The sequence below is a fragment of the Carcharhinus amblyrhynchos genome, chromosome 10, assembly GCF_965287045.1.
Source record: "Carcharhinus amblyrhynchos chromosome 10, sCarAmb.v2.hapA, whole genome shotgun sequence".
In the NCBI taxonomy this organism is placed as follows: domain Eukaryota; kingdom Metazoa; phylum Chordata; class Chondrichthyes; order Carcharhiniformes; family Carcharhinidae; genus Carcharhinus; species Carcharhinus amblyrhynchos.
In genome coordinates, this window is record NC_137333.1 from 28,791,448 (window position 1) to 28,805,951 (window position 14,504).

The 14,504-nt window shown below is 42.4% G+C and overlaps 1 protein-coding gene across 2 annotated transcripts in view; it reads right to left on the reverse strand.

Annotated features, from left to right (window-relative positions):
- Positions 1-14,504, reverse strand: part of uggt2 (UDP-glucose glycoprotein glucosyltransferase 2) — a 373,478-nt gene that overhangs the window by 70,421 nt on the left and 288,553 nt on the right. For both annotated transcript variants that reach the window (XM_080198156.1, XM_080198157.1), the window contains exons 32-33: positions 4,971-5,056; positions 348-449 (exon numbers count right to left, since the gene is read on the reverse strand). In XM_080198156.1, coding sequence (XP_080054282.1) covers positions 348-449; positions 4,971-5,056 — 188 coding nt within the window. The remainder of the gene's footprint in view (positions 1-347; positions 450-4,970; positions 5,057-14,504) is intronic.

Sequence of the window (14,504 nt, forward strand, 5' to 3'; positions counted from 1 at the left end):
TTGGCCCCTGGTGATCTGACGCAGCAGTGCTTACCACTAGTGCCACAGGTTCAACTTCAGCCATCTACCTCAACCCAGTTGCAGCCCTCCCAATTGGCAAATTCCTGCATCTCATGATCTCTACCGTTCCCCATGTTGGGGGCTATTTGCAAGGATCCCTGGTTGTGGCTTTCTGTCCACTGGCTGGACTGGCCATTTGATCTAAGCAAAAGGTGGCCTATAATAAGGTAAATCACGTGGTAAGATCTGTAGGGCACCATATTCCTGGCTACACCAGATTTTTCAGTTTCTCCTGCACCCTTCCTGGTCCACAGTTAATATTGGAATCAATTTGTCATCCAACTAACCTCAAAAATCGCTCATACAGATGTCCTGATGCAACAGAGAAAATGTTAAGGATGTCATCTTCCTTATTTTCAGTCTGATCAGATCTGAAATCTTCTGCAAAGCTGAAACACAAGGAAGAGAATCATTTGATATTAAACAAAAATTTGAACAATTCCACAGATTTTACATGAGCAGAGGTTGCAATGTGCTGGGTGGCCAACAGTGGCAACAACAGCAACAGCAACAGTGACAATAAAATCAAACATCATGGGAATTTTGATCAAGTTATATTAAACACAGAAGCACAGGAACAGGCTCTTTGGCCCTCTAAGCCTGCATCAACCAAGCTGCCCGACTTAACTAAAATGCCCTATGCTTCTGGGGATTATATTCCTCTATTCCCATCTCATTCATGTACTTGGAATGACGCCCCTTAAAAGTCACTGCCGTATTCTCCGCTGGCAACGAGTTCCAGGCACCCACTCTCTGTGTAAAAAATCTGCCTCGTACATCTCTTTTAAAACTTGCCCCCTGCACCTTAAACCTATGCCCTCTTGTAATTGACTCTTCCACCCTGGGAAAAGCCTTTGACTATCCACTCTGTCCATGCCTCCCATAATCTTGTCGACTTCTATCAGGTCCCCCCTCAATCTCCATCACTCCAGTGAGAACAAAGTTTCTTCAACCTCTCCTCATAACTAATGCCCTCCATTCCCAGCAACGTTCTGGTAAATCTTTTCTGTACCCTCTCCAAAGCCTCCACATCCTTCTGGTAGTGTGGCAACCAGAATTGAACACTATATTCCAAGTGCTGCCTTTCTAAGGTTCTATAGATTGTCACATGGCTTGCCAATTTTTAAACTCAATACCCCGGCCGATGAAGCCAAGTATGCCGCATGCCTTCTTGACTACCTTCTCCACCTGCATTGGCACTTTTAGTGACCTGTGTACCTGTACACCCAGATCCGTTTGCCTATCAATACTCCTAAGGATTCTGCCATTTACTGTATATTTCCTATCTGTATTAAACCTTCCAAAATGCATCACCTCACATTTGTCCAGATTAAACTCCATCTGCCATCTCTCCGCCCAAGTTTCCAACTGATCTATATCCTGCCGTATCTTTGATGGTCCTCATCGCTATCTGCAAATCCACCAAACTTTGCGTCGTCCGCAAACTTACTAATCAATCCAGTTATATTTTCCTCCAAATCATTTATAAATATTACAAACAGCAAAGGTCCTAGCACTGATCCCTGAGGAACACCACTTGTCACAGCCCTCCATTCAAAAACGCACCCTTCCACTGCTACCCTCGGTCTTCTTTGACCGAGCCAGTTATGTATCCACCTTGCCAGCTCACCTCTGATCCCATGCGACTTCACCTTCTGCACCAGTCTGCCATGAGGGACCTTGTCAAAGGCCCTTCTGAAGTCCATGTAGACAACACCCACTGCCCTACCCTCATCAAGATCATCGTCACTTCTTCAAAAAACTCGATCAAGTTCCTGAGCCACCACCTCCCTTCACAAAACCACGTTGCCTCTCACTAATACGTCCACTTATTTCCAAGTGGGAATAAATCCCATCTCGAAGAATCCTCTCCAATAATTTCCCTACCACTGATGTAAGGCTCAGTGGCCTGTAATTACCTGGATTACTCTTGCTACCCTTCTTAAACAAAGGAACAACATAGCATCCAAACTCCTGTACTCAGTGCTGTGATTGATGAAGGCAAGTGTGCCAAATACATTCTTCACCACCAAAGAACAAAGACATTTACAGCACAGGAACAGGCCCTTCGGCCCTCCAAGCTTGCACCAACCATGCTGCCTGACTTAAGTAAAACCCTCTACCCTTCTGGGGACTATATTCCTCCATTCAAGACACACCTTAAAAGTCACTATCGTATCCACTTCCACTACCTCCCTCAGCAAAGAGTTCCAAGCACCCACCACTTCCTGTGTAAAAAACCTGCCTCGTGCATCTCCTTTAATTTGCATATAAACTGGAGTAAATCACGTTGGATTTTTCAATAGATTTCCAAAATGAATCTCCCACAGTCTGTACACCGCAGAGACACTAGTATGATTCATTCCAGATATCAATGGGTGGGCCTATTCCCACTGGAGCAGCCCACAGCAGAGCGCTGAGTGGGCCACTGCATCGGGATTGATGCATGCACAGAGGATCCTGTCTGCTGGCCTTCCAATCACTGACCAGTCCCATGATCCCTGCAATGCCTCCATGCCCCAATGGCCCAACTGCTGCCCCCTAGATATGTCCAGGCCAGCTTTGACCAGCTCCTCCCGGTTCATCTCAATATCCCACCACCCCCCCCATTCAGAAGTACCAAACCCTCCCCCCCCACCAACCCTGCAGGCCTGACCTTCCAGTAGGCTGCCCCCTCCAACCTCAAGAGCCGGCCCTGATCACTGGCCTCCCTCCCTCCCCCACTGATTCTGACTGCACAGTGGTAACAGGACTCCCCACCCACACCAAATTCCCCCCCAAAGCCCCTCTTCCACCAGGCCCTACCTCATCAGGTCCTGCCCCCTCTGCACTGCCCATGCCCTAGGTTCCCCCTGGACATTGGCCCCTTGGGCAGTGCCAGAGGCCCAAGCTGGCACTGTAAAGGTGGCAACGCCCAGGGGGCAGCCCCCCAGGGGCCCGACATTCTGGGGGGGGCTTCAATTGCCTTCCATTCACTCGAGAGGTTAGGGCACCAGTTCCCCGCAAGTGGGGAGCTACTGTAAACCCAGCTGGAGTGAAATACTCCTGGCGGCAGGGAAAGGCTAGCAGGCCCACTAATTATATTTAAATTACATTTAAATTGCTGGTTGAATATATAAAGCAACTCCACTTCGAGCTGACAAAGCTGGAAATCCGGCGCTGGGAGATGCGCTCAGGCTCAGACACCCAGCATGAATTGGCCAGTGCTCGAGAGGCACCAACCTTTTCCACACCGTAAACTTCCCTAAGCATAATAAACATACAGTTTGAACTGAAACCTAACCCCCATACATAAAACCAACTTTATTTAACATGAATTTAACTAGAGTAGTACTCATTTTGCACAGAAACACTAAATTAAACCCATTTAAATCTATGCCTTATTTCTAATATTTAACAATACAAATATATATCATTTAAAACTATTTTCCTGACAGATACAGCAACCAATTTATGCACAGTATAGTCCACAAACAGCAAACCAGATAAATGACAAAGTGCACTTTAACTTGGGATTTAAACTGGATTTCAAAATTTTCAGAATTGCCAAATAATGTTAGAATACCTCTTCACAACTGTATGAACTGGGTATAAATTGTAACATTGACAAAACATTATAAAACACAAATAAAACTGTTTTATTTATTTTTATATTACATTTTCCATGCTTTCAAAGCACTGCACTCTTTTAGCATAAGAAAACATTTATTAGTGGGTACCGAGAGGACAGTGTCCCGGCCGGTGCATGTGTGGGTATGTGCATGTGTCTCTTAAAACTGACAGAGGTCATTAAAATAGTGCCTGTAAAAGTACAAAGTATTTACCATTAAGGATTAACCCTTCTCAAAGTGGAACATTGCACGTGTACTCAGAAAAATAAAAATGAGTGGTGTTTCCAGATTCTGCAGTTCTAGATTTGAGAGGCTGCAGTGTCAAATGTTTCTGATAGCATTAATCAGGAGATAAATATTGGTCAAGAGAAAGATGGCCAGGATATCGGAAATCTCCCCAGTGCTTCTTTAAATAATTTCATAGGGTTTTTTATACAGGTTTGAACATACTTGGTTGGTTAGGTGTCATCTAACAGGCTGGCAAATCTGACAGTGCAACACTCTCTCAGAAATGACACAAGTGCAAAACACTGTGGATGCTGGAAATTTGAAATGATGAGAGAAAATGCTGCAAAGAACAGGTTAGGCAGCATTTATAAAGAGATGAACAGGGTTAACATTTCAGGTCTTTTTGCAGTTCTGATGAAAGTCTGAAATGTTAACTTTATTTCTCTTTCAATAGGTGTTGCCTGATCTGTTGAGTATTTCCAGCCTTTTAACTTTCTGTTTGCTTACTTGTGACTCAGATACTAACATGCTACCAACTTAGCAGGCTGGCACTCAAGACTACCTGACCCTGTTCTCCACAGCTGACTACAGTTTTGGAAATTCTGAAGATGTAGTTAGTAGATATTTCTGATCACACTCTCCTTGCTGCTGTACATGCTATATATTATACGTAAGTCAGCAATGAGGAAATTCAAGAAAACTGCAAAACCTCATGGTTCAGACAATGTAACCAACTCAGACTGTTTCGACTATCAATTGAATACCTCAATCATAACCAAGGAGCAAATTTATACATTCACATTCCTGCTCCGGAACTTCATCTCTGTCAGCTGGGCATGTCATGAATTCTCTTCACCTCATGCCTCACTTGATCTTCTCTTCACAGAAAATTGAGGGGGTAAATTACTGATATGGTCTGGGCAGGTGAACCTTTGTCTCTTGAAGATAGACTCAAAATTATTCTGATTATAATCATATCGTAACTCACTGACAATTATTTATGATTGTATTTTAACAATAAAGAAACAGGAAATATTTAAATGAGGCAGAAAGTTGCACTTTCAAGGATACCTTGTGATTGACTCCCAGATCCCCTTATCTTCCGAACTTTCATCATTGAGAAGATGTTCATTTACTTTACCAGGCTTTTTGTGCACCTGTGCATCAATAAAACTAAACTGTAATTGATGTAACTGAAGCATAAATAACACATATCTATGCACAAGAAATCCAAATCTACAAATTGTTGTGAATCAAGAATCATAATTTTCTGACCACATTACTAATATGCTTACACTCCTTTCAAAAAAGAGGAAGAGTTTGGGCATACAATTAATCTTCCATAACTTTAAAGACATTGAGCTATGGGTAACTAGATATCCAAGTCTTGCTATAAATCATAATTCTGTTTCTCTCTCCCATATTCAAGTCATATAAGTATGGATATAAATAGAATGAAACTAACAAAAAACAATAGAAATATTAAAAATATTGAAAGAAACAAACTTTCTTTAATACATATAACATTTTAAACCAAAGAAGTGAATAACTACAAACACCAATGAAAATAACCAAGGTGTTTGTCGTTAACTTTACTTGAATTTCCTTGGATATTAAAAAAAGGGTCTGTACTGTTTCCGTTATATTAAGCATGGTCTGCCCGAGTTGAAAAAGTGTAAGAATTTCAATTTCTCTTCTTCAACAACACAAAACCTAATTTTAATAATAATACTGTAGTTGTAAAGAAACAGACTTGACTCTCAGGCCATTCATGCCCTGTTACCGCTACAAGCAAGGATGGAGAATTTGGCACTCAACCAAATCTTCGTTCACTGCAGTGGGACCAGAGAATCCCACAGGTATGAAGTCAGAGAATACCACCCTACTAGAATGAGGAAATCTGTCTGACGAGATCACTTGACAGAAAAGCAGGAACGATTCAGTGGCCTCCTTCTGTGCAATAAATTACTCTGTGATTCTATTACATTAATAATACCTTGTCAAGTTCCACTGGTACACTGGCTGCCTAAATTGATGCATGCCCTGAAATCAAAATGGGTGAGCCTCCAACAGTAGTTAGAAATTTTCTTTTTCAGTGGTTTCATGAATCCCTCTGGGTAAAAAGGTTATTCCTCACAGCCCACCTAAATCTTCTGGCTCTCACCTTGAATCTACACCCATTTATGACTGGCCCTTCAACTAAGGGAACCAGCTGTTCCTTATTCACTCTGTCCATGTCCCCCATAGTTTTGTGCACCTCAATCAGGTTGCTCCTCAGTCTTCTCTGCTCCAGCAAAAACAACCCAATCCTATCTAACCTCTCCTCATAACTTAAATGCTCCATCCCAGGCCATATCCTGTGAATCTTCTCTACATCCATTACAGTGTGTTCGAATGTAACCGGCAACAACTTTGATTGGATGTAATGTGACCAATGGGAACAAGATGTGAAGATCAGCTGACCCAGAAAACATGGAACCAATTATAGAGTGATGTAATAGTCAGCTGACCAACTGATTCACTATAAATAAGGAACTATGTAGAATTGTGGGGAGCTTGGAGAAGTCCAGGGTGAGGCTCCAAGTTTGGAGTAATGATGTTTCTTTATTAAAACCTTTCTTTGATTTTTTAAGTTGGAGTAAGTTTTGTTATATTTTCATCAGCTGCATTTTGAAGAGTTCCTTCTAAGGAAGCATTGGTGGCAGAGGAAAACCCATTGTAATTTGCTGTTTGTTTTTGAAGAAATGCTACAACATGACAAAAGGTGGAATTGGATTGCCCCTCTGTCTTTTCAGATGCTGAACCGTATCAGCAATGGAAGGCAAAGGTGGAAATGTGGATCTTTGTCACCACAATACTGAAAAGAAAAGCAGAAGTATGGCATTAGCTTTCTTGCTTCCAAAAAGGAACAAGAAGCAAAGTATTTTCTGATTGGACAGCAGATGCTCTAAACAATGAAGAAGAGCTACAGCTTCTGCTACAATGCTTAGACAAGCATTTATCAGAAAGATGAGCTCTTGGAGAATTGTGAAGGATGGATGATGTTTGACAGGATTAAGTGACAAGACACCAAATCCCAGGAGAATATATTATGGATTATGATAGAGGCTAATGAAATTTAATTTGGAGATTCCAGATGCAGTATTGATCTTTAAGTTGTTGGACTGTGCATGTCTGCATATGGATACTCTTTCAGTAATGACTGGAATACAACTAAGGGGAACCAAGACCCTCTTTGATCAAATGGCAGCATCATTAAAAAAGTTTTTGGGAAACAATTCTTCCTGACATCTTGTTCAATACAGATAGGAATGTCATAGCGCCCAGAACAGAGGAGTCAATGGTGACTCAACCCTGTGCCATAGCAAATGGTACATGAAGGCCTTTAAACAGAGACAGTTATGTTAATAACAGACCTAGTGTCAAAAATTGTTATAACCAATTTGAGAATGGAGAAAGAAGCCACACATTCTGATAAAATATATTTAAATCAAAGGAACGCTAGAGGGATTGTGAATAGCTGTTTCCAATGCAATTTCCCCATATTACTACATTGTAAACTGTCCGGAAAAAAGAAATTGTCTTTGAAATGACATGTGACACAGAATACATGGAAACCGACAGTGATGAGGATAAGGACCTGGACTGCATTGTTTTGGTGGCAGAGAAGTTGAGTCCCATAACGAGCATCCTGATGACAGGCTCTTTCAACTGTGTTGTTCTAGATAGTGGATGTATGTCTGCTATCTGCGGCCAAGATTGGCTAAATTGTTATTTGGAGTCCATTGATCACTAAGGCTGAATGAAAGTAAAAGGATATGGTAGCTCCATCTGCTTTAAGTTTGGAGATGACAACACTCTAACACCCTCAAAGGATGATTGTTCCTTGTATGATTGCGGGAATCAGTTTATTTGTAAGTACAGATGTAGTTTCCAGTGAGATATCTTTGTTGTTAAGCAGGTCTGTGATGAAGAAAGCTCAGATGACCATCAATCTGAAACAGAACAAAGCTGTGGAACCGAAAGAGAAAACACTGGAAAATCACAGCAGGTCTGGCAGCATCTCTAAGGAGAGAAGAGCTAATGTTTCAAGTCCAAATGACCCTTTGTCAAAGCCAAAAGACATAGAAAGAGATAATTATTTTGCAGAAGAAGAGAAAGAAAGATGAGTCATAGCCACTGAAACCAGGGGAAAAGACTGCTAATATCTCTCCACAGAGAATAAAGGGTCTGAATGGCCAAATGGCAGAGAAGCTGTAAGCTGTGACAGATGGAGGGGAGGCAGGAGGGGGGGTGGGGTAGAAAAGGCAAGGGTAGGGCTGAAGAAAAATGAAGAAGGCCAAAGAAATGAAAGGTAGAGAACAGTAAAAATTAAATGAAATAGAATGAAAACAAAAGGGCCGAGGTGGGGTACAGCAAATCATCTGAAGTTGTTGAATTTGGTGAGACTAGAAGGCTATAAAATGCCTAGCCGGAAATGAGATGCTGTTCCTCCAGTTTGCGTTCAGCTTCACTGGAACTTGCAGCAAGCCAAGGACGGACATGTGGGCATGGGAGCAGGATCGTGTTAAAATGGCAAGCAACCAGAAGGTTCAGGTACTGACTGAAGGTGCTCAGCAATCACCCAGTCCACACTTGGTCTCCTCTATAATTGGAGAGACCACATTGGGAGCAACAAATACAATAGACTAAATTGAAAATGGTGCAAGTGAAATATGCTGCTTAACCTGGAATTAACGTTTTGGACCTTGGACAGTAAGAATAGAGATAAAAGGACAGGTGTTACAGCTTTTGCGATTGCATGAGAAGATGCCATGAGTGATGGGAGAGGTGTTAGGTATAGTGGAGGAGTGGACTAGGTTATCCTTGAGGGAATGGTCTCTATGGAATGCTGATAGAGACAGTGAAAGGAAGATGCATTTGGTGGCATCATGCTCGGGTTGGTGAAAATGGTGGCGGATTATGCTTTGCATGCGGAGGCTGGTGGGGTGAAATGAGAACAAGGGGCACTCTATCCTTGTTCTGAATGGAGGGGAGGGAGTGAGGGTCATTGGGAGATGGACTGCGTGCTGTTGAGGGTCCTGTCGACTGTAGAAAGGAATCTACGGTTGAGGAAAAAAGAGCACATATTAGAAGCACCACTTTGGAAAGTGGCATCATCGGAACAAATGTGACAGAGGTGAAGGACGTGAGAGAAAAGGATGGAGTCCTTGGAGGATATAGGGTGTGACGAGCTGTAGTCCAGATAGCTGTGGGAGTCAGTGAGCATGTAATGGATATTGGTAGATTGTCTCCATTTCCGGCAATAGACTAAGATCAAGGAAGGGAAGTGTCTGAGATGGACCAAGTGAAGGCGATGGAGGGATGGAAACTGGAAGCAAACTTCGATGAATTGAAGTCTGGACGAGAGCATGACATGGCACCAAAATAGTCATCAATGTACTAGTAAAGGAGTTGTGGGGAACACCTGGGTAGGACTGGAATGAGGAATGTTCCACAGACCCCATAAAAAGACAAGTATAGCTAGGACCCATGCAGGCACCCATTGCTACTCTTTTTTGATCTGGAGAAAGTGGGATGAATTAAAGGAGAAGTTGTTGAGAGATCGAACAAGTTCAGGCAAGCGGAGGAGTGGGGGTGGAAGGGAATTGTTCAGGCCTCTTTTCAAGAAAGAAGCGACAAACTCTCAGGCCGTCCTGGTACAGGATGGAGGTGTAGAGAGATTGTGCATCCATAGTGGTTAGGGCCTGTGAACTGGAAGCTGTCAATATGGTGCAGGGCATCAGAGGAATCCTGGATATAGGTGGGGAGGGAATGAACCAGTGAGGAAGGAGTCGAGGTAAGAGGAAATAAGTCAGAGGGGCAGGAGCAAGCTGACGCAATGGGCCTCCCAGGACAGTCTTTTTTGTGAATTCTGGGAAGTAGGTAGAAGCGGGCTGTCTGGGGTTGGGAAACTGAGGTTGGAAGCTGTGAGGGGAAGGCATCTGGTGGAAATGAGGTCGGTGACAGTGTTGGGAGATAATGGTTTGCTGTTCAGTGGTGTAGTCATGGTCCAGGGGGAGGTAGGAGGAAGTATCTGTATACTACAAGGGAAGGGAATGAAAGATGAGTCATAGCAATAGAAACCAGGGGAAAAGATTCCTAATAGCAGTCCACAGAGATAATAAAGGGTGTAAATGGCCAAACAGCAGAGAAGCTACACACCATCACCAAATACATCTTCCCTTCACTCCCTCTGGCAGCATTCTGCAGAGACCATTCCCCCGGGATAGCCAATACCTCTGTCACTCATGGCACCTTCCCATGCAATCACAGAAGCTGTAACACCTGTCCCTTTACCTCTTCTATGCTTATCATCCCAAGGTCCAAAACCATTCCAGGTTAAGCAGTGTTTCACTTGCACCTCTTTCAATTTGGTGTATTGCATTTGCTGCTCCCAATGTGGTCTCCTCTATATTGGAGAGACTAACTGTAGACTGGGTGATCGCTTTGCTGAGCACCTTTGGTCTGTGTGCAATCAGGACCCTGATGTTCAGGTTGCTTGCCATTTTAACATGATTCTGCTTCCATGCCCACATGTCTGTCCTTGGCTTGCTGCAATGTTCCAGTGAAGCCCAACGCAAACTGGAGGAACAGCATCTCATCTTCTGGCTAGGCACTTTACAGTCTTGAGGATTCAACATCGAGTTCAACAACTTCAGATTTGCTTTACCCCACCTCGGACCCCTTTTGTTTTCATTCTATTTTATTTAATTTTTTATTGTTGTCTACCTTTTATTTCATGTCTTTATTCATTTTTTTCATTCTCCTTCATCTCCCTTCCCCCTTTCTACATTCTACCTCTGTCCCAACCCCCCAACATCTCCATCTGTTACAGCTTACTGCTTCTCTGCCGTTTGGCCATTCACACCCTTTATTCTCTCTGTGGACAGCTTTTAGCAGTCTTTTCCCCTGATTTCTATGGCTACGACTCATCTTTCATTCTCTCCCCCAGCAGTATAAATATCTCCCACTTTCTATGCCTTTTAGCTTTGAGATAGGGTTGTCTGGACTTGAAACGTCAGCTCTTATCCCTCCTTCCAGATGCTGCCAGACTTGCTGAGATTTTCTAGCGTTTTTTCTCTTGGTTTTAGATTCCAGCATCTGCAGTAATTTGCTTTTATCCTAAAGCTGCGGTATTTGGGGAAAACTTTGGACCTGCATTTTACAAGATCTGGCCATTATTGTCTTCCTTTTAAATGAACCCAAATTATTATTAAGGATTCATGACACATTAGTGTCACTAACAGACAACAGCATGGTGGACAAAAAGATTATTCTGAAACTCCATAAGCGGTTTGGTCATTCAGCACTACAGAGACTGAAAGCACTGCTTGCAGGGTGCAGATGAGCTGGATAAATGATATATGTTCTAGGAGATCATTATATCAGCCCAGTGTGAAATTTGCTTAAAATATAGAAGGACACCCTAGTGTCCAGTCATGAGTCTGCTGCTAGCATGAGGTTTCAATGATGTAGAGGTGATGGATCTAAAGATATGGGACAAGGACAAAGGCATCTAACTATTGCATTTTGTGGACATGGCCACCCGGTTTAGTGGTTTACAGCAAAGATAAAAAGATCATTATAAAATTATGACCAACAGGTACCATCTAAATTTTTGATGGACAATGGGGCAAATTTGCAATGATATTTCAAGATGTGTGAAAATTTAAATATTGTAGTAATGTACACTGCAGCAAAGAGCCTATTCGGCAACAACCTCTGAAAGGAATCACGCCGTTATAGCTGACATGTTGCACAAAATTTTGGCAGATCAACCGGGCCGTAAATTGTAGGTTTCATTAGCACAGGCATTGTAAACAAAAAATTTGTTTCAAATGGTAGAGACCTATAGTCCATATCAGTTGGTTTACAAGTGGAACCGAAAGTTTCTGTCAGTATTCACAGATGCTCTCCCGGTGCTAGAAGGGGCAAGTTTTAGCTCCATGTTTTCTGCACACTTAAATGCTTTGCATACAGGGGAAAAGGCTTTCATTCACTTCATTCAAAGTGATTCACTTTGGAAGGAGTAACAGGAATACAGAGTACTGGGCGAATGGTGAGTTACTTGGTAGTGTGGTTGAGCAGAGAGATCTGTGTCTATGTGCATAGATCCCTGAAAGTTGGCACCCAGGTTGATAGGGTTGTTAAGGCTGTTAGCTTTTATTGGTGCAGGGATTGAGTTTAGGAGCCATGAGGTCATGTTACAGCTGTACAAAACAATCTTGGAGTATTGTGTACAATTCTGGTCACCACATTATAGGAAGGATGTCGAAGCATTGGAAAGTGTGCAGAGGAGATGTACCAGGATGTTGCCTGGAATGGTGGGAAGGTCTTATGATGAAAGACTGAGAGACTTGAGGCTGTTTTCATTAGAGAAAGGAAGGTTAAGAGGTGATTCAATAGAGGCATATAAGATGATCAGAGGATTAGACAGGGTGGACAATGTGAGCCTTTTTCTTCAGGTGGAGATGGCTAGCATGAGAGGACATAGCTTTAAATTGATGGGTGATAAATGTAGGACAGACATCAGAGGTAGGTTCTTTACTCAGAGGGTAGTAAGAGCGTGGAATGCCCTGCCTGCAACAGTAGTGGATTCACCAACATTAAGGGCATTTAAATGGTCATTGGATAAACATATGGATGATATTGGAATAGTGTAGATTAGATGGGCTTTAGATTGGTTTCACAGGTCAGCGCAACATCAAAGGCCGAAGGGCCTGTGCTGCACTTATGTTCTATGTTCATTAAGGCTGAGGTTTCAGAATGGTTAAGAAGGGCCCTCGGGCATCGCATATACTCTGAGAAAGGAAATAGGGGTCTACTGTAAAAGAGTGGAAAGGACCTGGGAAAGTGATAGGATTACACAGCAAAGTAATTATAGTACAACACAGCAACCAGACACTTTGAGTAGTAGGACTTGGATATGAATTTGGCGCATCTGAGCAAGATGTAGAAGTGCAGGAGGCACCTTGTACCTTACATGCACATACCCTGAGTTATTATGAGGAGCAGTCAACAATAGACGAGGGAATCTGATCAACAAAGTACCAGTGAAGCAGGAAATTAAGCTGCTACTTCAATGGTTCAGCTATGGTTCAATGGTTCAGAGGTGGAGGCTACCTCGCTAAATATTTTTAAGACGCGGGTTGATGGGTTTTTGATAAGAGAGGGGATTAAGGGTTATGGGGAGAGGGCGGGAATGTGGAACTGAGCCACGACAGATCAGCCATGATCTTACTGAATGGCGGGGCAGGCTCGAAGGGCTAGATGGCCTACTCCTGCTCCTATTTCTTATGTTCTATCTGAAGTAGGGAGTCAAGCAGATGGTGCTTTTCGATATATTGGTCTTGATATCCAACAAAGTACATCTGGTGTAATGAACAGGCAACAGGGATATCTAAACAATCCCCATCATCTGAGGTTATTGGAAAAAGAGGAACAGGCCAGTGAAAAAGAAACCGAGTTGTTGAGGAGTATGATAAAACAGCAAAATTGATGATGCAGATGGGAGCTATAATGTCCTAGAACTCAGTAATATGTTGAAGCTCGCCACAGTCAAATCTTACAAGCTAATAAGACATTTAAAAGTTGAAATTAGAGGAGTGTGTAATTAAATTCCCAGCACTGAGAACCAGAAGATATGAAATTGGTTGTGTTTAGTGATGCTTCACACACCAATCTACCAGATGGACATTCAAACGGTACTGGATTCATAATATCCTTGGTGGGTAAGGAAGGAAAATGTTGTCCCGTAGCCTGGGAAGCAAAGAAAATAGAAGCTGAAGTGTTAGTGGAGTCGTTGGATATGGAGATATATTTGTCAGGCACATTAACAGAATTATATTTTATGGGCACATTTAGTAAGAAAGTGTTATGTGGGCAATGTTCACAACAAAAAGTGTAACAGAGAAAAGATTAAGAATTTATTTGGCCAGCATTAAGCAAATGCTGGATAACAAGGAAGTTTCCAAACTTAACTGGGTCGGTGTTAATCTACATGTATCCCCTTTTACAAAAAGGGGTGCAGGTACTGGAAAGTTGCTAAGAACACTGGTGGATCGTTGTCTTTACTTGGGGGAGAATAAAGTCAAAGGGAATTTGTTAGAATGTGACCGGTGACAACTTTAGATGTAATGTGACCAACGGGAACAAGATGTAAGGGTCAGCTGACCCAGTAAAACATAGAACCAGTAACAGAGTGATGTAATAGTCAGCTGACCAGCTGATTCACTATAAAATGGAACTATGTAGAATTGTGGGGAGCTTGCAGTGGCTCAGTGAGGCCCCAAGTTTGGAGCAATGATGTTTCTTTGTTAAACACTTTCTTTGATAAGTTGGAGTAAGTTTTGCTGTATTTTCATTAGCTGCATTTTGAAGAGTTCCTTTTCAAAGAGTGCAATCACATCCTTCCTATAATGTAGCAATCAAAACGATGATTTGATTTATTATTGTCACATGTATTAACAGTGAAAAGTATTGTTTCTTGTGCACTATACAGACAAAGCATATCATTTTATAGAGAAGGAAATGGGTGCAGAATGTAGTGTTACATTCATAGCT